The sequence below is a fragment of the Polyodon spathula genome, chromosome 17, assembly GCF_017654505.1.
Source record: "Polyodon spathula isolate WHYD16114869_AA chromosome 17, ASM1765450v1, whole genome shotgun sequence".
NCBI lineage: Eukaryota > Metazoa > Chordata > Actinopteri > Acipenseriformes > Polyodontidae > Polyodon > Polyodon spathula.
The window spans coordinates 22,988,093-23,013,781 of NC_054550.1; the positions used below are offsets into that span (position 1 = coordinate 22,988,093).

At 38.6% G+C, this 25,689-nt stretch overlaps 1 protein-coding gene across 5 annotated transcripts in view; it reads right to left on the reverse strand.

Annotated features, from left to right (window-relative positions):
* Positions 1–25,689, reverse strand: part of LOC121329903 (pleckstrin homology domain-containing family G member 3) — a 104,133-nt gene that overhangs the window by 43,781 nt on the left and 34,663 nt on the right. For 2 of the 5 annotated variants that reach the window (XM_041275911.1, XM_041275909.1), the window contains exon 1: positions 7,026–7,278. The exons of 1 other annotated variant lie outside the window; for it this stretch is intronic. In XM_041275911.1, the coding sequence (XP_041131845.1) occupies positions 7,026–7,110 (85 nt within the window). In that variant the 5' untranslated portion in view covers positions 7,111–7,278. Of the gene's footprint in view, positions 1–7,025; positions 7,279–24,299; positions 24,525–25,689 lie in introns of those variants that run through there. 2 more of the 5 variants (XM_041275912.1, XM_041275913.1) reach the window with 2 other exon arrangements.

Here is a 25,689-nt window from a genome sequence, read left to right on the forward strand (position 1 = left end):
TAGTTGGCTGTGGGAGTGTTCATTCAGTACTGTTCTGTCACCTTATAAGTATTCGGGATCTCAATTGGAAATATCTAATACATACAACAGTTGCATGTTTGCAACTTTTATCATATTGAAAGGAAAATGTGTCCAATAGACAGCTGTTCACCCTCATGGATACTAATATATAAAAAACACAAGCTATCTTTCTCCATTTAGTAATATCAAAAGCGCATAGACACTTACATCCAGCATTGACTGAAGCTGTTCTACTTATGTTTCTTTTTTGTTTGTTTGTTTTTGGCAGCACTGGTTACCAAGCAACACAAAAAATCACTATCACCCTTGGAAGTTAAATAACAGATTAAATATATTGTTGTAAATAAAAGCCATTTCATTTAAGGGCAAGTGTAGTTTCAAATGCTTCATTATGTGACTTTGGCTTCCACAGCCCATTACATCCTCGTACTAAGAGGGTGGATTTTATGAACAACTTCAAAAATACAAACTTTTTTGACCGTCTCTCCATAGTACCCCTTATAAAAATATTTACCAAGATCTGCCTTGTTAAATATCTTTACCATACTTCTCTAGGCTTATCTATTCTTTACCCTGCTTTCATTATGCTTTATTACACTTGGCTATGCTTTTATAATATTATTTTATAATAACCTTTATTAGGGACACCATTCAGACAGAGTGTTGCAGGGGGACAGGTTAACGGATACACTCTGGTGTACAGGCTGTACAAAGGTGACATGTTTCTGAGGGCACCAGTTCAGCCACTCTCAAGGAGTGCCATTGAACAACGTTATTTGAGTAACCATTCATCTAGTAACAATGCAGGAGGAGAGGGTGGCGTATTTCACATGCAGGACTTGTTGACTGACACCACATGCTTTTTTTCACCTCCAGTTTTAAACATGCAGAGCAGTAATGTGAATAACTGACACTAGTTTTTTTCTTTTTTTTTAGAAAGCTACAAAGCTTTTTCTTCCAAGTGTGTAAAAATAAGACTGACGTAGGTAGGTATTACTGTAACATGCAGCAACTAAAAGTCAAAACGAAATCCTTCCAGGAACTCTGCACACCTGAGCTAGTAAATGCATGTTATTAGATAGCAGGTACATTATATTGATATGTTGTTTGTATGGCAATTCCACTGTACTGGTTGATTTTTTGCCACTTTAAAACACATTTACTTGGGTATTTTCTGCTCCAGGTGGCAATATTTCTGTACTCAGCTTTGCTGTGGCTCTGCCAGACCTGCTTTGCTTAAACTTCACTAGCTAAACAACTACTTCTACCACTTAAGTATTTTTGATTCTTGAATTCTAGGCTTTCCGACTCTTTACACTCACACAATGTATAACTAATGTAGTTTTGAGTGCCAACAGGACAAGCACTTTACATTCACAGTCACCGCTTCCGAACACTGTGGAAAGCTAACTGCTCTTCTAGGAAATGGTTCAGTTTCAAGTACAGTACTAAAGAAAAAGTGCTGTAGACATTCATCAAATTCATTACAAAAACGTCATTAAAAAGATAGTTACACTTATTTAAGCTTGATGCCACAAAAAGGAAATTCCTTATTAAAAAAAAAAAAAAAAAAAAAACAACAATTCAATGAACTTCAATGGCGCACCTTAAAGTCAGTAAACGCCATACAACCCATAACTCAGCTGCACCCAGGTTAGGCTTTTAACATAGATATGGAGATGCGACAGACAGGGTAGCATTCAATGAGAAGGGGAGCAGTGAAAATGGTAATCATCAACATCTTTAACAAGGAAAAGTTTTACTAAACAATGTTAAGGAGAGCAGTGAAAATCCATTTTCAATCCCGTTTTCACTGCTCTCCTGATCATCTGCTGTTGAATGTTGTTTATATGTTTTCTTAGGGACGGTTTTGAAAATAATGTTGCTACCTTATTAGTTTCAGTACTATTTCAATTTTTTTCTTTTTTTAAATCTTATTATTGCCTGTGGAAGGGTGTGGGTATTCACTGACACGGGAGACAGACGTGTATTTGTAAACACCGCACAGGTGCCCAGTTTTATTTGTTTTTTTTTCTCTGCAGGGATTTACTTTATCCCGCAGAGGGCGCGGTTGTCCGTGGCCCTAGTACCGACAACAGTAATCAGGTCCACAGTAATAACAATGCCAGGCCAATGCTTTCGCACTCACAGGTGCTCAAAAGAATAATGAAAACCAAAGACGAAAGAAAAAGGGAAAATAAAACACACTAATAAAACTACAAAACAAAAGTGCTGCTTATGCAGTGCCACCACTGTCGCTATACCGGTCAGCTCTGGTCTCCGTCCTACACTTTACTGTGCACTATACACTGGGGTGGCCAAGGTTCCCCTATCACTACCGCTCATTCCAACCACTGGCTTTCCTGCCTGGTCTATGTTTACACCGGCCTTCTCCGCCAGCGTCTCTGAGTATTCTTAATCATGGCCACCCGAATGCATAACCAAGCGCAGTTCTTATGGGGCGAGCAATCCCCCAAGGTCTGCTTCTCAGCCATTGAGAGAGATGGAAAGCCCACACACCCTCTTCCACACCTCTCCGTGTCATCGTCATGACTGACAGGCAGATCTTACGGGGATGCCACCCTCGTCCTGCAGTACCACGCAAGCGCCAGACAGTCAGTACAAATCTCCCTGTTACACTGGCACCAGGGTCCCGGAGATGCAACTGCACTGGCAAAAACTCCATGTTAGAAAGCAAAAATAACTCAAGACTCATGTTCAACATACCTGCAGAAAATCTTTATTCCACAATAGAATAGGGAAATTGTGCAGATGTTCTATTTCATTATGTTAACATACCAATTTATCAAGCTAATTTAAGAGGAAGTCAAATCTATAGGTTATGCAGATAAGGGCCCTACTGCATTCTAAATTAGCTGTTTTTATGGCAGAACAGGACTTTGCATTGTAGCCAAACACAGTAGATATTGATAATGATTTTTAAAAAATCAACAATTGCCTAAAACCCAAATGCACACAGGTTGTATGCAGTACTTTCATTGTGTGCACGTTATTGTAGCCCCTGCAGCTGCTGCTATAGTACCCTTGTGAACGAGGTTTACAGACTTTTAGATCAGCACTATCGAGTACCCATATATAAAATGTGCAACCACAACCAAACGAACAAAGAGCTTACCAGAAAAAGGATCGAAAGTATGCAAATAAATAAGGCATGCAAACAAAACCTAAATCATTAGCGTATTATCATGCAGAAGTGAGCAGGAATACTGTCAAGGTATGACGCACAGAGCAAGTTCACAGTTAAAAAGAGATACATACAATGTAGCAAATTAACCTAAATTTCCAATTTAAAAGTATAGCAGCAAAGACAGATATTAATAAAACAGGTACCAAAATCACACAACCACAATGAAGCAAATATATTAGATCACAGGTCAAGTTTCACTGCTTCCATTAAGAAGCCTTTATCAGAAACTTTCAGAGACTGCAGAAAACAGATGCCACCACTCTGCTTTCCACTGCAGTTTTTCTAGGGCCAGAGATCAATGTGCTTAACATCTAATTGGAATTTCCCAGTTATTTATAGCGAGACCTCCTCTTTTAAAGCCATTTTAGCTTACAAAAAGGATTTTAGGATGGAAAATGAAAGTCAAAACACACAGCTGCAGCTTTGCAGGAAAGAGCAGAAGAAAGGTAATTTGCAGCTTTTTGTAAACATAGACCATTAAGACCTTTAGAGTCAATTTCTTCTCCTGTTAAATTGTTGCTGAAATGTTTCTGTGCCTCTAAAAAAAAAACTTTAGTGGGTGACAGCTTTTCACTCAACACCTACCCCTGAATCATGTTGTGTTCAGTTGGGCTAGACATTTATATCTGAAAACTTGGGAGTGTATTAAGCAATTTATTACAGTTAGTGATTTAGTAGAGTCTGCTTAACTTAGACTTACAGTAGACCAGTGACTTACTAGTAGGGGATTACAGGGACCCATAAATACATATCGCTGTTTTCAGCAGTACTAAACCCTTTGTACCTTTACTGTTACTGTCTCATGATTACTCTGATATTTATTTGGGAAACAAAGAAATGTTGTCTGACTATGTCAACAGTGTTGTGTTTTATCCTCTGAAGTGATGCTGTGAAAAATAACACTGAGCATGCATGTTTCATACCAGCCAATATCAGAAGGGTTGGGGATTACACGGGTATGGTATAAAATCGTACGTATGTTGTAAAGGGGCCCGGAGGCCTTTTTTTTGTTTGTTTGTCTTGTTTTAGTTCAGGTTGTTACCATGTGAGCCAAAAGAAGACTTATTCATTACCTTGACAGATAAAATTGGAGCTAATACACAATTTTTTTTTTTTACGTCAATGGTAGTATTGAAAACATTATTTTCCCTTTTTACAGTTGGTTTATACGGGTAGGGATTATTCAGAAATGCCTTAAAGCCTGTACTATCCAGGACAGCTCTGGAACTATATGAGACTCACTGACCTCCCCAATATGGTTCTTTTGATTAAGAGGTGAAGTATCCCCATGTAAGGCTCTTAATGGGTTTGAAAAAACTACACAGGAAATCACTAGTCTGGGAAAAATAGTGGCGCAGTCAAAATGCAGTAAAATTCATGTTTAAACATGACACATTCATTGAGCACAAAAATACTGAAGCTGTGTCTTGTGCACTCAGGTTAATCATCTCTTTTTTAATGTCTGTGTTACAATTCAGTCAGCTATTTAATTTTAGTATTCAAAAATGTATTTTCTGTTAGTGTTTTGTTTCCATTATATATGTATAATGAAAAGGCCGAAACAACCGAAAAAGGTTGAGAATCTCGCAGTGTCTTAAGTAATAAAAACATACCAATAATGAGATGCTGGCCAGCCAATAACGAACAACACAACCTATACAATACAGCCTGCAGTGCCTTTCTGCAGGCTTCTACCTGCAAAAACCATATCACTGAACAGACGTAAAGTATATCCACAGGTGACATCAGACCCAGCATGACAAGATAACTCAAGATTACTGTTTCTAACGAAGTAGTATTTATTTAAAGTTCTTTAGATGTATTGGTGTTCTATATTCTGAAGGTAAACAATATGAATTAAAGAATTAGAACCAAGAAAGAATCTCAGAATGTTTATTCCATGAAAGTGATGAGTAGCCTGTATTTAAACTCTGTTGATTGGGACAGCTTTGTATTCGCTAGAATGTACCACGAGGGTTCACACATAATCTGAAGTGTCTGTTACATTACTCGACAGGGCTTCCAATAGCAGGGAAATGGTTACCGTCCGTAGAATGGCTGTGCGATTATGAACTGGTAGTGGGAAAGGAAATGTGTTTGTTCTGAAACAACACCTTGCTCCCAAACAGACACTGGAATTTGCCAAACAGTGTTTGGATGCTTGCCTTTAAAAGTAAACATTTTCAAACAGGAGCAGCAATTCAAATCCAGCCTGTCCCACCTCTGCTTCGCTGGACTTTCACCTTGAGGGCCAAACCATGAACTCCTCTGAAAAGCCCAGATAGGTCTATTTCAAACTGACAGCAAATTACTGTTTTTACTTTACAACATCAACCAGACTTATGGTTGTGACAAAAAAAAAAAAAAAAAAGTTACATCACCACAATATGACTTCAGTTACTGAACACTACGATTTTCATTAGGCAAAGTGAAAGAAAGAGTCAGCTGTTGGCTTTACAAGACTTTTTTATGGAGGGAACCCCTTTAAGATGACTTAATTGAGAATAATAATAAAAAAAAATAAAACGACAAACAATAACAAGCTTCTGTGTGTAACTACCTTAAAGGTAGGAAGATACTGTTCTGTTGTGTGCATGAATTGCAATGAGGTTAGCTGTGCTGTAGGTGTTTGGAAATACTGCTATACATACTGTATATACATATATATGATAGTTAGATAGACAGTGATATATTGTACATAATGGACCACTTAAATATTTCTGTTCAGAAGGATAATCAAAGCCCACACCATGTAGTTCTCATACCAAAATGCTTCTACATTAAAAATGTTCTTAAAACTGAAGCGTCCCCATATGTTTAACATTTTACAAAGTTTGTTTTCTGTTCTCACTATAAAAATGTCCCCTTTTATTGTTTACCGTTTAGGTTTTGCCTTCCCTTAGCGACAGCACAGCTTGCAGAACACATCTATAACCTCCTGGTGCTGCATGTTATTTCAGTTCATGGCGTGACACGGCAGCTTAAGGATGGAGGAAGCGTTTGTGTCTGCAGCTACCTTCAGGGAATGGAAATAAACTGGAAAGCAACAAGCACTGCTTTCTCATAAAGAAGAGTCCAGGAGTATTAAACTTTGGATGAGTGAATAAAGTGTCACCCAAAAATCTGATTTTATTACAATATTACACTCCCTTTTTAAAGTAAAGAAACAACCCTGTATGCTATCTCTCAAAGCAAACAGACCACTTTCGGATTGATGATGTCGAATCCCTGAAAGCATCATGAGTCACTATGTTTCAACACTGTGTCTTGTATTAGAAATCTATAGGTTTGCACAGCAGCATTCAGAGGATATTAGCAAAACACCCTCGGATTGGACACATGGTTCTTCACTGCAGTATGTCCTCTTTCTAACCCAGTGAAGAGCAACTGGTCTACAAGTATAGGATTTCTTAATTACTTTATGCAAATATTATTTTGTGTCAATTTTCCAGAGGTCTCACATAGCTATTTCTATACAGAGATTACAGATTAAGACTATAAGGATCATTAAACCTCAGTATTAAGGCAAGTAAGTGTGTGTGTGTGTGTGTGTGTGTGTGTGTGTGTGTGTGTGTGTGTGTGTGTGTATATATATATATATATGACACACACACACCCCAATAAATACTATGTTAAAGCTGTTTTTATCAATCTATTGTTGTGTACACAAAGTAAACGGTTAATTTTTTTTAAGCATGATTAGACCCCTTGTCTTCAAGTATGTCTGTTTAGTTTAGTTTTCCTTTCTAGCTACTATGACAAGTTGTTACCCCCCACAAAAACATTCCCTACTTACCAAACCACCTGGAAATCCTTTTGTTAAACCCGTTCATGAGGTTCCGATCCTGCCAAAGATTCTTCAAAGCAGAAAAATGTACCATCCCAGGCTTGAGAATGAAACCCACACACTTATCCTACTTTTTGTTCCAAAGACTCATAGCTTTAACTCAGGATAAGGGGCGAGAGAGAAATGACGAACAAGTCCAGTTTCCACATGAGTCCCCCTTCTCTTAAGCAGACTCTCTGTGTTCACTTTTACTGCAGAACTGAGGTGTGGAGGTCTGAAGTCACAGGTTAAAAAAAAAAAAATCACCTGGGCTCATTTTACAAATCATACATATAACACGCCCTGTGTGCTTTAAAAGGAAGCTACTGAAAACGTCACTCTGAGATCAGATACTCTGAGCCATATACTGCCCAGGAATGCATTGTGTGAAATGTTATCCCAAGGCTGACTTAACTTGTATGTCATCAACTCGGCAAAAGCAGCAGCAATACTTTAAAACAGTCCGACACACAATCTGGTTGAAGATAGAATACATTATAAATGATTTATTTTCAAACGAAAAGTCAGAACACTGCTATCTGCTAACTCAGTGGTTGTGTGTATGGGAAATGATAAATGATCAATGGAGCAGCGGATTAAAAAAATAACAGTAGACATTATCAAAATCTTTAAATGTATGCTATTCAGTGTGTTTTATACAACTAGACAGGTGAGTCACGGGTGACAGGCAGATACATCACTCACCCCGTTGACATACACAAAGGAGTCTTACATGAATGTACACATTTTGCAGTATTGCAATGAGCCAAGACTAGATTCTGTGTTTCAATGTGATAGGAAGCATTATCCTCATAGGGAAACCTCATTCCCTAAACCTCAACTAAAATACTTCAATAACCCCTCCCCTTACAGATAACAGCTGCTGCAAGTTATAATTCACTACAAGAAAAGGTATGTTATTCTGTTCTTGTTACTTACACTCAGGTTTCCATTGTGTGGCCACATACAGCAGTTGCAGAATATTGGCGAATGTGTGTTGTTTTACTTTAAATGACATTTGGCATTAAACGTTAGTTTTCCAGTTTCACATCGTCTTATGAGAGGCCAAGTGGGCACAGCCTTAAACACACAAGCCACATAAACACCAAAAAAACAATTTCCTCTTTTGTGTCTGAACTAACAGGGGCCCTCTCTAAGTTGCCCAAGATGCCTGCAAAATTAACGGGAATTAACTTGTTTTCTGTACATAGGCTTTTTGATTCCTTCACCTTCTGGTATGCAAAACAAAAATATAATAAAAAAATAAATACTCCAAAGAGGTTAACTTTCTTGTTTACTGTTCAAATGACAGCGATGTTTTAATCAGCCTATCAGTGCGTCTGTACTGGCTTTTCTGTGACCTGCTGTACTGTACGTAGCAGGTCGGACAAAGTCAGTACTGCATTGTTTTGATTTAGGTTGCTAAAATCTAGTTTTCAGCATTTAGACGTAAAATGCCAAAAATGGACGACAAAGCAAAACAAACAAAGTATATTTTGGCTGAGGATCGCGTCAAGACATTTCCCAAAGAAACTGTACATCCAGATGGAGGTAATTGCTTTGCACATCTTGTAATGTAACAAAGAAAATATGATCGATCGCTATAACTTCAGAATCGCAAATTAAACAAAAAGGCTAATACAGTCAGAGGCTGCTGAACAGAATGTAAAACAAACAACAACTTTCAGAAAACAAATTGGAAAGTCAGCGCAGACAAAAAAGTATTCCTGTGTTGGCTATAACCAAGTTAAATCAGCACTACAGGTACAATCAAGCACATGTTAAACACTACACTGTCACTAACATACTAAGCTCAGGATTGGAAATACATCCCATTGTATAGCAGTGTGATCCAGTCCTGGTTTTACTATGAGTTTAGTAAGACACACATGGGGAGTTTGTTTCATACACACTGTGCCTAATCAAGCTTGTATTAAAACCTGGAATGGGTGAGACTGCTAGGAGTCTTATTTCCATCCCTGGAGCTATCGTAAACACCACTCAAACAGAGGGAATATGCCGGGACTCGCATGGTTAATAGTTGCTTTGTTTACAATTCATAGTTTACGCATAGAGGCTTATGTGAACACACATGTTTACAGAACCAGTCTTCAATTGTTTAATCCAATCAAACAAATTCCACATAATTTAGTCAAAACTGGAGGTAAATGCTAATTTAGCTATAAATGGGAGTTTTGTGAAAAGGGGATTGTCATATCAGGCTGAATGGTTTGTAAACTGAAGTAAAATGGATGTGTGAACAGGTTGAAACAATTATAGCAGTGCAATGGTTAATACCTACTGGAAACCACCTGCACTGCAACTTCATTGAGAGAATAACAGAACACAGTAGTGTACCAACTATGAAGACACTGTCAGTCAAAGTGTGCGGTCTTTCTCACTGATATGGCTAGAAGTAAAACTAATGTGTAAGTGTTCATTTTTTAATGAACACCACCAGTAATGGAATTAAGTAAGAAAAGGCGATAGTGGTGCTTAATAAACATTTTTGGTTTGTCAATTAGCTGCCTTCTGTATAGCCAGTTTTTTTTTTTTTAAATGAAAAACATTAAATCACAGTACACTAGATGGAGTGCAGCAATTCCTCTAGTAAAAAAGTAAAATGCTAGCTTATAGTAAAAACTGTAATGTTTTATAGTCTTCTAGTTCCAGCTTGCATCCAGCTTTCTGGCACTGTAGATCTGAGAACACAGAGAGATAAAAGCACCTGCAAATGTTAAAATAAAACTCTCAGGAGTATCTTTCACGGTACAGTACTGCCAGGTCAGGTATTATTCAGATTTGACAGGAATTTACAGTAGTACCTTCCCTGTCTAGCCATACTGGCTTGCGAATCAGTTCAATCCTGTGTCAGGACTGTCTGTACACTTACCCTGGCCCATGTGCTAACACAAGAAGTCATTACAGAGAATTATATTCCAAGCAACGAAAAACAACAACAAATAATTAAAATAAATTATGTAGTACGTACCAGAACATATGTAATGTCTAGGTAGGCTAAAATACAATAGCGACTCAATTTGTTGGAACAAAATAAAATGTGCATGATTAATTATATAGTGTTGTCTGGTCCTGCATACAGTATGTACTTTAAAACGCAACCTAAATTATGCTCCTTTAAACAAGCTACCTCTAAAGATAAAGATATGAGCACACACAGCCGATATGTTTTCTAAAACAGTCCTGGCATAATGAAGATTGCTTTGCTGCTACTTAATGTACAAGGTTCAACCCCCTTAAAGTGAATGCAGCTACAAAATTATTCCATCAGTCTTACCTGTTTTGAACTTCCATTAGCTACACAGGTCTCAAATGTGCAGTTATAACAAACATGCATTTTCATTTGAAAACAGAGTATCTGGTACTACATTCGGGTTAAGAAACCTCTCAGCTTCCATACGTTACTGTCAGGAAAAACAGTTAATCTTCCACTTCTGGGTCAAAGCATGTTACAAAGCATTTCAGTCAATGGGTGGGGAGCAGCTACTTGGTTAATGACATGAAAAAAGTAACTGCAGGTGAAATGACCATGAAGGTTCAGCAATACCTGCAAACAAAGATTGGTTTAATCTAGTGCAGTGCCAGATATCCTGTTTTAAACTGCAAAATGAACACACCTTGTTACTTTCACACATCCCAGTCAGCACAAAAGAGATTAATACAAAAATAAAAGAAGATAGCATCTTACAAAAAGGGCCCCCATATTGGCTATGACAAGCTGCTGTATGGATACCACTACAAGCAAGAAAAAAAAAATGTCAATCTCATATTAACTTTTAGTAGTTACAAAAAATCTATCCATCAATTATTATTGTTATTATTTTTCAGGGAGGGAAATAAGACTATTGCATAGCAGTTATACCCATTCTGGGGTTTCATTCGAGATCAGCCAGTGTACAGATAACAATTAGGTGTGTCTCATTAAACTCATAACCAGGAAGGGATCAAACTGCTCTGCAATGGGAAACTGCTCTGCAAAGCCTGTTTGTTTGTTTGTAAACCAGATTAGAAAGAAAAGGAGACAAGGGGCTATTATTACAACAGGAAGTTGTGGTTTAGAGACGCTGCCAACTTTAAACAGTTTGGTTTCCAGACCTTGATTTTGTGCTGCATCCCATAGTTGCAACCAAGCTTGGATGTAATTAAATATTACAAAATAAATAAATAAATAAATAAATAAATAAATAATAATAAAAATAAATGTTATCATTAGACAAAAGTGTCTTTATAATTTTGAACTTCCCCTTGGCCAACTCAATATGCTGGATCACAGCACACACCACTTGTGTGCAATGCCACTTCCGTTACGCATGTGCGACCCATTTTAATTCCCCAGCTTTGCAAATCCAGGCAAATGACCCTGTTCAACATTTGGTTTATGTGAGTGGTTGCTACAGGTGCAAAAAAAGTTGGATACAAATCTTCCATGATCCCAGGTTGCACTGGTTTGAGATAACGCAAGGAGATAAGCACGTCAAGAGAGACGTGTGCAAGAGCAATGTATAATTATCATATAATGCTACAATAACTTATGTTAATATATACTGATTTTAATACTGCTGCCTTAATATTTATATAACAAGACTTTCACTGACCTCATTCCACTAGACTCCAGGAGTCAAAGCAGGTTACTGGCTGCAAAACACTGCAGTCAACAGGAGAAGCTGCTGTTCCGTTAACAGGAAAGAAGGTTTTGGAGGTGGGGACAGTTTCTGTGTCCAGGTAAAACACTACAGGAAAGCACAGCTTGCAAACAAGATTTCTGTAACCCGGTGTAGTGCCAGATATCACATTTTCAAATTAAAATACATGTTTTTTCAAAAGTGCATATTTGAGACCTGGATGGTAAATGGAAGTGCAAGACAGCTAAATGGAATTATTGTGCTAGCTGCAACCACTGTAAGAGTCACCCCTAGTGGAACCACCAGCAGAATGAATGCAGAGTTAAAGCGAAGCAGAGCATTAAAATATTCCCTTGTCTCTTACTGTAAAAATGTCTTCTCATGCTTTTAGTGAGCAAGAGGACTGCAATGCTTGTTAGGCAAACTGTACAGGTTGTTACACAATCAGTTTCTTCACTAAGCTGATAATCTTCCCTCAAGTTTACTCAAAGTCAACTTCCAGCTCATTCTATGTTGACTAAGACAAATATTTGCAAGATGCAACAAACTGGTAGTAAACCAACGACACCAAGGGTTTATTTTTTGTGGGGTGCTGTAATTTGAGTTTTCCAGTGGAAATGCTGGAGTTTGTAATGGTATCCAGTATATGGAAGCACCCCCAGAGACCCCCCAGTGGTACTCCTAGAAAAGTGTCGCCTTCCAGCTAGTGCCACCTGCTGTCAGGTATCATGGCCCTGTAGTAACTCTACATCAGCATGAAGCATCAAGTGGCTTCATTAAAATCGGAAGAATTGGAGCAATGGAAATCTGATTACTCATCAGAAAATATCAATACTCACATGTGCAGAGCTAGAGTTATTGCTTTTTTATTGCTGGCCATTACAGAGCATTAATACTGTGATTAAACAATTTAAATACAGTAATATTGCGCCCTCAGAATAGCAAACAAAAAAACAATAGCACAAATAGAGAATCATACAAACCCCATATAATAAAAAATTAAACCAGTAAAAATTACATACATGTACTGTAGGTGATAGCTATGGTTTGAACACTGTAACAAAACTTAGTTTGTCTGGATCCTTTAAACTTTACAAGACATACTGTAGTATACTTTGCAGGGCTATGTGCTATAGCTATTGTTTAGAGTATCCGTTCAGAAAGGATTTATATTTTCCAAAATAGTTGGATGCATGTCAATTGCGGGAATGTTCTGCGGTACACCCCTCTATTATTAAACCACATAACCTTGCCTTGACATGAAGGTTGTGGATGTTATGTTTTTCATGGTAGTCTATTTATTGTCTTGGTCCACTGAGGATTCCCCATGCACGGTAAGATTTGCTTTGTGTCTGTCTGCAACGTTGCAAGTAAAAAATAAAAAAATAAAAAACTGTAGGGTGCAGAAAGAGATTGCTTTCATCATGCTGGGAAACATCAACACTTTGACCACAGGTCAGACAGCCACAGATCAGTCTCTGTCTGCAAGTCACCTAAATACATAGCTGCAGTGTTGGATGGATATTGCTGATTAATATGCAATTAAAATATAATTGCACCCTCTGTTCCAGCCTGCTCATATCACCTTTTCAAAGCTCTTTCTGAAATAGTTGCATCAGTCAGGTTAGCTCACATTACCCATAAAACTTAGTTGTTCGGTTCCAGTTTTGTTAAATTAACAGATGTTTTGTCTCCTTAAAAAAGCAGGAGTTAATGGCTGGACTTAATGTTTTGAAAATGTGGCCTAATTAGAAGTCTCATCTGAGGTGATGTTTTTGTTAGACAGTTTCTAAAGATTTTACTGACAAATGCTTGATATATTAAAAATTGGAAGTACTAAACCCATATATATGTACGATTGTTTACATACTTTACATTTTTATAAGCCATTATTAATACAAATCCTAAACACACAAGATGCTCCGCCGAACACTCTTCAGATATCTAGTGAAAATGTCTGCAGTTTTTTGCAGATTTTCCCGCAGATTTGGGCTGCCTCTGGTTATGAGACAGTATGGAAGCATGGGGCAAATGGGAACTGCGACCATGCCACCTTATTGGCACTGTTACCAACCCTTTAGCACACTGAGGAGTCTATATGGTATCCACAGTAATTGGAGGGTCACTTTAGCCCAGTGGGCTTGATTCAGCCCTGAACTCACACCCCAACTCGCCAATAAAGTGAGTTAAACTTGACCTCTTTCTGCCCCCTCAGTAAAACTGGACAGAAGCAAAACCCTGCTGGAAGAGAGAGGTTTCATTTCAATTCAGTTACCATTGCAGAAATATTTTCAAAACAAAGTTGAAAATTGACAAGTAACCTGAGAAAGAATGCAAAGTCAGGTAGAGCCTGTAGGTAACTAATATCGGTCAAAACGCAGGAATCTAAACTGCTGTAATGTCATTAGGAAATGCTGAGCTCAATTGATCTCCAAGAATATTTTCTAATCTGAATTTACCACATACCACTTCTGGTGTATCTGTTGTCAAGCAGATACAGGTTGTTTGACTTCAGTCACTACTGTCAGCACAATAAAGGACAAAGGATTTCTAATTTCTAATTTCTCGCCTGGGTGAGATTAATAGGGGCACAACATTGACAAGATGTACTTATTTTAAAAGAGGATTACTGGATTACTTGGTATGATTGCTCATTTGGAATTGTCAGCACAGACTGTTACAGCTTCAAACTATCACACAGATGAACCAGAGTCATATCATTAGGTGAATCAGTTAAAAGCTGCATCAAACTTACTTATTAACGCTATGATTGACTGTGGTAATGACAGCTTCAAATGTCATGTTTGCAATCATTCTGAGTGGGTCTTACGGCAATTAGGCAATTACTCAAGCGCTGCTTTTTTTAAAAAAATCTTATGTAAAAGGTACAATTGCCCGAGTCTAGCAGCTGCTCCATCTCCTGCTGCCACAGATGCATGTACAGTAACTAGAGCTAAAGTGACTTTACAGAAGAGCTGGGGCCATCCAGCGATCTTCCCCTTAGCAGTGCTCTGGATGGAGCTGGAGCTAACAAATATGAAGGCACTTTTGTTGATCAAGCCTACATTACTTATGTCTATGGCTGACAGCTACAACTAAAGAGCATCTCCTGAACTCCTAGTCAAACGACTTCAACACATACTTTAAATAAATAAATAAATAAATAAATAAATAACGCACAATATTGTAATTGCCTGGTACCACTCACAATTATCAAATCATAAAAATGTAAGGGGAGTAAAACTAAAAAGTGTCATTTAAGGTGACTTAATCTTTAACTAATGCACTTCTGATGTCATGATCTGTTTTTATGAAAAACACACAAATATCACCTAATTGAGATATGAACATGAGAAATATTCCTAACCAATCAGATCTCATTGTTTGTGTAGCTATAATGTTCTTGCGCTCAGCCAGCATAACCAGTATGCCCCTATTGCTGAAAGAAACTACACCCAATGCAGCTACTGCGTGTTAAGAGGATTAAGGGGATAAACAATGGGTCTTATTGAGCCTGCTTCTTAAAGCATTAAATCATTTGCATTGCTCAACCTAGCAACTGCATAATATTCAGAACCGCAAAGCAGGATTATTCAAAGCAAGAATGATTAAAGCCCACATCATAGATATTCTGAATATAAATATACACATGCATCAATCAAGGACCAGTAATCTGGCATATAAACCATATACAAATGGACATACAGTAGTATGTTACTCAAATAAACAGCACCTGGTATACCCAGCATGTAGCTCTTTAATCACATTTCTGAAGACACACAGCAGCCTAGGTTCATTTTGGTGCAGTACATACCCTCAAGGACTTGAGCAATGATCATACCATGAATGATCTTAATTGGATTAGTTGTTCTTATGACAGAGATAAAAACGTCATAATTGTGTGCATAACAGCATTTGGATAAGTTTTTTTTAGCTAGATGCACCATCTTCCATATTTAGTATTTATTAAATTGTTTATTTTTGCTCTTTCTTGAGTGGGTTCCAAAACACCACTACCTCAACAGCGACATCTGCGTGGAGTGGTGAGGAGAAATAGAACATTCAAAGCGTGGAGTTAAATGTCAAAGAGATACACTACAGCCCCCCCCCCCCCCCCCCCCAGCCACAACTTCCTGCAAGTGCAGCCCCCCTGCCAGCCTTGACAAGTTAATCAAGCTGCCAGCCCGATCTGGTCTTTGGCATCAGGGACGCAGACAGTGAAATAATGCGGATTCCAATCTCCCACCAATTCTTGGAATTCCAGAACACTGCCTGCACTAAACTGACTCCTGACTGTTATGAAAACACAGTCACCACCAAAACAACCCACGCCTGACTGCTTTCCTGGTCATGAGGGCACCACTCAGTGAAAAGCTGGTACACCAAAGCTCTAAGGTTTTTGCAACATGAACAGGAGTTTGAGGAGACCTACCAATAAGTGTTTAACCAGTGTAATTCCCACTAGAAAACTGGGGATCTTATCAATTCATTTTAGACCTGGGGCATCTACGGTACTATACAAACGAAGCAGAATAGTGGTTGAATGTGCAGCATAACACTTCAAGGTGACCAAACTGCTACTGAAGCACAGACTGGTTAATGATTAGCACGATATTGATGTTTGCAATTGATTTTCCATTGCACAAGTCCCACACAGGAAATTACTTCACTTCACAAACATTTCCAATATTTGGTTTCGGTAGACTTTTTTTTTTCTTCTTCTAATTCAAGTACAATTATAAGAAACCATCTTTTTCCATGTTAAATGTATTCAGATTCTCTGTCACTATGTGCAATTTGTCTGCAATGGATTTAAGTGCCCTCCTCATACCCTAAACTCAATTGACCTGCTACTGTACCCCACAAATACAATACTCTATACCAGCGTTTCCCAACCTTTTCCTTTATGTGGCCCACTGCATCGTCATTGAAAGCTTTTGCAGACCACTAGGAAAGCAAGCAATATATCAAGGGGTATTAAAAACACAGCTATTTCTAATAATTTATTATGCTTACTCACAAACAAATTGCACTCGTCGCAGTACATTTACCTGCAGTAGGCCTTCCAGTGGGAAAAAGATAACACTTACCTAATGAGAAGGCTGATGTTGTTTCGCAGTCGTCAAACGCTCGATGTCTGGTTCCAGCGATGACAGTCTCAATCGGAGATCGGGTTCAACGTGAAGTTTATTCCGATATTTCGTCTTCAATGCAACAAGTGCTGAAAATCCAGTTTCGCAAAGGTAGGTTGTGGGAAAAGGCATCACAAATGTTACTGCCTTGTTGGACAGTGCTGGGTATTCCGAAGCAACTTTAAGTCAAACGTCTGTGAGGTATTGCCGAGAAAAATCCTGCTTTAAAGCACTGTCACAGGACAGTTCCACAAGTCTGTCTTGCTCTGTCGAGGTCAGGCTTGCAATAAAGTCATCAGCAAGGCTCGCAAAGAGATTTCGTATCCAGTTGAGTTTTGTGTCGGGCACAGGGAAATACTCGTGTAGGTTTGTTTTCAAACTTTGGAGGTGCTTGCTAATGATATGTTTCACTCTGTTTCGAAGCTGCATCTCTGCTGTGACCAAAAAATCTGACAGATTCCCAAAGGAGTCATAATTAGACTGCTCAAGTCGTTTGGCCCACATCTCTATTTTCTTGATCATCGCCTTTATTTTGTCCTGCACATGAAATAATGTCATTGATTTTCCCTGAAGGTGCAGATTGAGACCATTCAAGTGATCGAAAAAATCTGCCATATGCGCCAATTTGGCAAAAAACTTCATCATGCAACACGAAAAGACGAGTAAGTGCCTTTCCTCGGGACAGCCAGCGGACCTCAGTGTGCAGAAGTAGTTGATGGTGATCACTTGCCATCTCATCACAGAGAGCTGCAAATGTTCACAAATTCAGTGGATGGGCCTTGATGTAGTTCATGGTTTTAACCACTTCCTCCAAAACGGTCTTGAGATCAGCAGGCATTTTCTTTGCAGCTAACGTCTCCTTATGGATGCTGCAGTGAATGGATGTTGCTCATGGAGCCACTGTTCTTACACGCGTAACAACCCCACTGTGTTGGCCTGACATCGCACGGGTCCCATCTGTGCTAAACTGTTCAACATATCAAAAATAGCCTCTGCAGTTGAGTGTGTGGACAACGATTTACAAAAGAGAAGTATATCTCCATTGTGTTCATACCTTACACAGGTGAGCAGGTTTGAAAGGTTTGCAATGTCCGCTGATTCATCCAGTTGAAGTGCATAAAATCGGCTGGGTCGTATTCTCGCTAGTAGATGATCATACATGTTGCGGGCCATCTCATCGATTCTGCGTTGAACTGTGTTATCCGACAACAAAATTATGCTAATTTGCTTGCAGGCGCCCTCTCCCAGCATAATACCCACCATCTCCTTAGTCGCTGGCAGTATCAACTCCTCCTTGATTGTATGCGGCTTCCCTGTCTTTGCTATGAGCCTAGCTACCCGGTAGGAAGCCTACATCGCATTCATATTATCACTGCCTTCAGATGTGTATTCCATCATTTTCTTGCTACTTTGAAATTCTTTGAGTTGGTTTTCAATAAATTAAATTGGCTCGGACACGTATTCCCCATGTTTAGTCTCAAGATGACTACGACGATTAGCGGGCTTTAAACTTTCACTCGACAGAACCTCATATATGACACATACTGGTAACGCTTCGTTCTCAGTTCCAGTGGAAGTTTTCTCCGCACTCTTCTGATTGCTTTTCTTGTGCCGAGTTTCATTTGATGATGTCTCACTGTTGTTTTGACCATCTGCCTCTTTTCTCTTGAGCGTGCCAGATAAAAGCCACCAATCCATTTTTAGATTCCTACGTTCTAACCGCCGAATGTGCAAGACCATCGGTTCACACTGACGTCACGCAAAAGCGCCACTATTTAAATCAGAGAATGTTATAGTATGCAAAGATGTTTGTGAAGCAAATTACATTGCAAATAATAATGTATACATAAGAGGTACATGGGATTATATTAGATAACTAACACACACACACACACACCACAGCTTGGAAATCGATGCTCTACACGGCTTACACAGCAGGGAACAATCAGTTTGGAAGTGACAGTTCTTTGAGGAATAACTGCATCTACAATAACTGCAGGCCATCATCAATTTAGACTAAGCAGGGTATAATGGGATCAGTTACATTTAAATAGTTTCCTTAAGATAGTGCAGTAAATCTCCTACAGAATAAAGCCAGAAGAATACAGGTCATTTTAGGTGGGATGTTTTGTCATTAAAGCTGCTGTCAGCCTGACACTGTGCTCATGGCAATACGAAGAGACAGGATACTGAAATCCAAACAGTACTGACAAGTTAGGTCAGCAGACAGGCCTCCAAAATCAGCATACTGCTGAATGGCCCAGTCAGATAACCACAGCCTGTGAGGCAGTGCGACAGAAATACAATGATTCTTGGTTGTAAATCTCCCTCCCAACCTGTGTGGGCGCTAAGCAGCGAGAACAGAGTTCTTTGGACAGGCTTGTGTGACAGTTCTTTCTCAGGGTCGGGAAGTCAGCCAGTCTGGAAGAAGGCCTGGAAGCCGCAGATTGGAGAGGCGTTTGCACTCGATTACCAAGGGGTCATGTGTGACAGCATAAAAGGGGACGGAGAATTTAAATCGATTCCTTCGCTTTAGTTGGTATTAAGTAACCCGGAAGGACCTGTACTGTTGTTGGATAATCGTGGGTGTTTGTTTTGTTCTGTCTATTTGTGACGTGTTATCACTAGACAGCTAACACGTTCCGGAGCTGTCGCCAGAGGCCAGCACAAACCCGGAACAGCACTGCACTGCATCACAAATAAAACTGTATATGCGCCACTAGCACTAACTCATGAACTAATTAACTTGTGTATGTGTTTTGTGTGGGTGTATAATAAAAAAAAAAAAAAAAAAAAAAAAACAGGACTATTACTTGCGGGGCAACACAGGGATTATACATTAAGTAATACAATCCGTTGTATTACTTACCTCCATTATTATTTACTGTTTGTTTTGCCATCGGACATTGGACTTAAATAAAACAAACCTTTTCACCTGGATTACAATTGTCTTTCTGTTCTTTAATCACCTGCACCTGCACACTATCAACCACTTTCCCAGTGAGAGCACACACGCACACTGTTAGCAATGAAATAATTAATTAATATTTTAACCCACTGGCTTTCAGCCATGATGCCAATGGATACAGCAGGTCCTAAATCAGGACATGAATAAGTGGGCTTCAGCAGAGACACATCAGGCACCACAAGTTGATGTAGCAGGGCGGAGACTGGGAAAGAACCAGTGACCATGCACACCACAAGCAAGCATCTTAACCACCATTAGAGAGAGCCAGGTCTGTGTTTATAGAGCTTCCAACCTCATCCCATCTCACAGGAGTCAGCTTACGCAACACTGCCCGTTACATTAACTCCTTGTTTTTTCTAAAAAGAAAATGTTGATGTTGAAAAGTTTCAAGGTTAATTTAAGTGCTACTACTGTAAGTGCACCTTGCTAGTCCTGTAACACTGGTGCAAAATGGTGCACAAAGGTGTTAAAAGCTTTGTGAATATAACCCATAACAACTCCTTGCTGGGCGGCACGGCGTAATGGTGCGTCCTGGGTTTGATTCCGGCCTATGGGTCTGTCTGTGTGGGTTTTCTCTGGGTACTCCGGTTTTCTCCCACAGTCCAAAGACATGCTGATCAGGTTGATTGGTCATTCTAAATTGCCCTCTGTGTGAGTGTTTGTGTGTGTGTGGTGCCCTGCGATGGACGGCTAGTCCTGCCTTGCGCCCTGTGTTTTCCGGGTTAGACTGTCGCTGTCCTGGGGCTCTGTCAAGCACACTGCTAATTGTGTGGTAGCTAATTCCAGCTCCAGTGCACCAAATTCAGAGGAAGTGTTTCCTTCATTTGTGGGTTCTGGGCTAAATGTTGTAACTATGGCAACCACGTGTCCAAAACGTGCAAAAATAATGACTTTCGACCACATTTCTCACCACAAAACAATACAATGAATGTATGCAAGTCATTGAGATTGATAAAGTTGGAATGACCCAAATGTAGACTTTATCATACACTTTTGGATTTGAACCCAGGCCTCGGTAAGTGAAAGGCATGTGAATTAACATACAGTACAATGCATCACATGAATGTGGTCAATAAGTCTCCAGCATGTATGGGATGTAGATAATGCAGTCTGTTCAACCCAGAATCATAGTCCCATCACTGCCTTTCAGGATTGTCTGAAGCAACTCCCCAGGAAACACTGGGGGTCAGTGCCTGGACTGAGACTGAAACCAGCCTGTCTGGCTCTGTGCCTCTCTAGCGGTTATGAAACACAGCACTCTGTCTGTGGATACTCCTATGGCATCTGCTGGTAAAGCATTCCATTTAGAGACCACAAAATAGATGCTGAACAGCCATAACAGCCTGGCCTAAATATGTTATGGTACTTAAAGCTGCAGTTCAATAATCACATTCAATTTTACAGTAAATTAATAACTTATCCTTCATGAACCTGACTTTTTTTGCCTTTCTATTTCATCAGGAGACACACAAGCTCAAAGCCTTCTTGCCACTATGCACTAAGCGGGCCCCTGCTACTACTTGCAGCAACACAGGGTTATAAATGACATTTGTAAGCTTTGCTAGAGCTGAACAAAATTGAAATAATTAAATGGCATCTGTTTTTCCCCCTGATATTCAGCAGAAATATTTTTTATTTTTATAGCAAACTCCTTAAATACATTAAAAAACACCAAACATATTAGGTTATAAGAAAATAGGGGAAGAAAATCTAAACTTACTGAACATTGAAAAAAAAAAAAAAAAAAAGTAAAACAAAATTAAATAAAATACAACCCGGACTCTAACATAGTAACATGTGTATCTCCCATTACATAACATGAAAAACTGAGATCCAGGTCTCTTTATCAGATGTTAAACATCCAACACAAAACAGCAGACTGGTACTGCAGGATCAACGGCCCTGGTCAAACCTGTCACACACTGTAAACAAGCAGAAATCACAAACTGTAAACTAGCCAGGAAACAGGCCTCTCATGAAAGGAATGTGTTTACTCTTAAAAACCATAAACCTGTCATTTGTTTAAATTCAAGGAGTCATTTTTTATATGGTGCAGAGGCAAGATCACTTTTCCTTTTTCACAAACTAGATGTAAAATGTTTTTGGGGCCCTTGACGGTTCAAATAGGCAGCAGTCACAATGTTCCCAAGCTGATGCCATGCTATGTTGCATTATAACTAGATTAGGAGTGGAAAACGTAGTCCTACAGATTCTTATTGAAAGTGATGCCCTAAACACAGTTTCTTTTGTGGCTTTATCCAGTGGCTATGAAGACATATCCTCTCACCCCTTTAAAAGACAGGTTCCTCAGGGTTGGGTTAAATACTCACTTCCAGGGCAGGGTTAGCCCATGCTGTGTTATAATTACAGGGCCTTTAGCAAACAGTTACATTAATTCTTGTAAACTCACTGTCTCAAGTATTAGACATGTTCAATGCCTACTTAATAGGTTCTTACAAATCCTTTAAAGCCCTTCCTTTAAAAAAAAAAAGTGCAAATCATAAAAAACACAATAGTTCCGCTTTATGTATAGGTGCAATGGTGTCCAAAATTCTGTAGAATGCTACTCTCAATAATGGATTTAGATCATCGTGGAATACACAGTATTTTTTTTTGCATACTGGTAATATAACAGTATTAAAGTGAATGACATGCAATAAAACTGATGTCCCATGTACTTCATAAATGCCTTCTAGCCCATGTTAAGGTTCCTTATTAATATATCAAAGCTTATTTGTAAGTCTTTTATAGTATCAAGAGGTGTTGAACTTAAAGGTCCTGTGATGCACTAAATTTCAGTATAAGGAGAATCTGTGAGACTCCCTACATAATGTTAATATTACAGTGGCAAACACCAATACAAACAGAGCCAAGGGTGGGGAGCATGGTGTCGGATGGTGGTTGGAGATGGAAATGTTTATGTAATTCTGTTAGAGCTGGCCAGTTACATTTGCAAGTAAAATCCTGGAGAGCTATAAATACACCCGGGGAGGAAAGGGAGGGGAAAATGTCAAGTTAGCGACCAAAAGGCAACAACTGAAAGTAAATGGATTTGAACCTCATGTGGTTCCTCAGACAGCAGTAACCAAAGATCATAACATTTATTCAAAACTATAGCTTGTTGTAATATCAACAGATACCAAGCATCGATTTACAACTGAACATTCTTGTTTTCATAGCCTCAAAGCTTCTCCACACATCAGCTTATTTAAATACAATAACCTGTCTGGCAGATGCATTCAAATAAATCTTCCTCGTGACCTTATTTGTATTGGAACAAAGCAACGTAACTCTTAATTGATCTGCAATCACTCAGATCAGAACTTAATACACACAATATAATTGGGCTGTTTAAATCAGCCAACAACTCTTACAGTGCATGTAAACCCCTTCAGTGTTTTCGTCTTACAGTTTGGCTCAGGAAGGGCCAGGTTTTAACATTCAAAACAGTGGCTGTACGTACTGTATACGAATGTTTAGATAATTAAAATGATCCTTTAGTGAAAGAGATCTGTGTCTTTTATTCCAATTCTCTTGACTGGGGCTTTGTGAAACTGGCACACAAAGTACTAACTAGTGCTGACTCACCTTGTTAATTCATTGACATTTTTTGACAAAGAAACATTTAACTGTAATGGCTCTCCATTTTTCAAAGCTGAAGAGCTTTACATAACAAACAAAGTAATCTCCTGGGAAAGCAGTACTGGCCAGGCCCCCCCTTCAACTTGTAAAATATCTGCATTACAATGAGGAATCTGGACTAATGTAAACTAAAGCAAATTCCCATCCAAAAAACAACTGCCCCTGTTGATTTTCCTTCTTGTGTTCTGTTATATTACACTTTTGGACTTCCCATGCAATACACCACTATCAACGCATATATTTAAGCACAACATACTAAATTAAATGACAGTCACCAGTTTATATAGAGGAACAGCAAAATGCAGGGACTTAAGGAAGCCAAACAGTTTGTGAATTTTTTTCTGTTTATCAGTTTGGATCGTACATTTACTTTTTTATGGCCGATTCATATCCTGTGGTACACAATTTTTTTTCTCTCCAGCATACCATTTTCATTACTGTATTTATGTAAAACCACAGAATGTTTAAATACTTAGAATGGTCTTGCTTCAAATTTTAAATGCCAATATGTAAATATTTTTCAAAGAAAATATGTATAAAAGAAATAATTAAAGCATATCTTTCAATACATATTAAAAACCTCTACTGATACGGACAACTTGTTTATTGTTTAAAAAAAAAAAAAAAAGAATGTTATTTGAAGGGCAACTTCAATTTACAATACAACTAGAAAACATAAAACATGTACTAAAAATGGCTGCTTTTTATAAATTATTTTTTAGACATATATAGGAAATTATCATTGAATCTTCCATTAAACCCCTCTATTTATCATGCTTCTCACAGACTGAAAATGTGTTTTTACCAAGAAGTTCAAACTTAACATTAAAAAAAAAAGTTATAATAACTCTGAACATACCTTCATTAAAAATCACCTACGGATTTAGTTTTTAAAAGCAGAATTCATGCAAAGTTTCCTCCTGTGCAGGTATGAAATCCCAGCAAAAAAAAAAATACTTCCACTCATAGTAAATCCCAACCCCGTTGCTAAACCCTTCCCTCCTCTTTTGAACTCCCAGACACTGCCTGTTCCTCCTCCCCTGCTATACACCTGCCACCCTTGCTCACTGACCTTCCACACTGCCCTGCACGAGCAACTGGAAACTTCAACCCGGTTAGCGACCGGCATGGCTCTGCAGCTGACTCCACCTCTCTCACTTCCAGCACAGCCCCTAATCGGTTGCTGCTTAATCCATCCAGTTTTGCACACAGTCCCAGCTCCCTGAGCATAAGCCAGGGCTCCCTTTCCCTGCTGTGTTTACTGTATAATAACAGACGATTAATGATCAAGGAGAAAGGTGTTCAAAGTCTGCACATCTTTAAAGGGACAGGAGCTATTTTTGATTGGTAGGTCACATTTAAAAAAAAAAAAAGTGTTAACACCAGTAGTTTTTTTTTTTTAGTTTTTTTTATTTGTTATAATGATACAAGTAGGTAAATGTAATCCAATGTCTCCTGAGTACTGTAAAGTAACAGTAATGTAACATTAACATTGTATTATCTTTAAAAAAAAAAAAAAAAAAAAAGGTAACTAATGTATTTGATAGCTGTTTTCTAGATATTTGGATATATTTTAGGCAATTTGCAGCAACAATAAAGCATGTATTTAGCACTAGGATACAAGTACAACTCCTAACGCATAGCTGTTTAATATAATTCATGTTTTTACTGCAATCTTATTTAGTTACGGTTTAACAAGTTCAGGTGTGCTGAAGATCACAGGTTAAAACTGGTATAGCTCAAACTTAATTAATGGGAGTCGCGTTTCTACTCCAGTTTTGTTAGGGTAGCATTATAAAGGCAAAAAAGGCGTAGAGAGGTAAAAATGGACAGAAGCCCTGCCTCACACTTAATTAACAAAAGCAGTGTAATTAAACTACACAGACAGGAGTGTCTTGGTAGACTACACCCATTCTTCCCCCCAGCCTCTCAAGGTAAACTGACAATCTATTTAAACAGGATTTTTAAATCCTCAGCCTGTCAACTCCTCCCTCAGTATTTGGACATCCGCATGGTGCTGTTACCATGGATGTTGTACAAATGTGAGGCTAGCTGCCAGAAACAGTGGCGTTTTAGACCAATTGCAAAGAAACTGCAAAGTGAAACGTGTAAAGAGTAACAAACTGGGCATCACGTAAAGGTTTTTTTTTTTATCACTTAGTTTAATAAAAAAAAGGTTTGAGATTTTGAACCCATTTCACAGTTTGATTACTGATAATTTGAAGCAGAACACATGAGTTTGAGGCTGT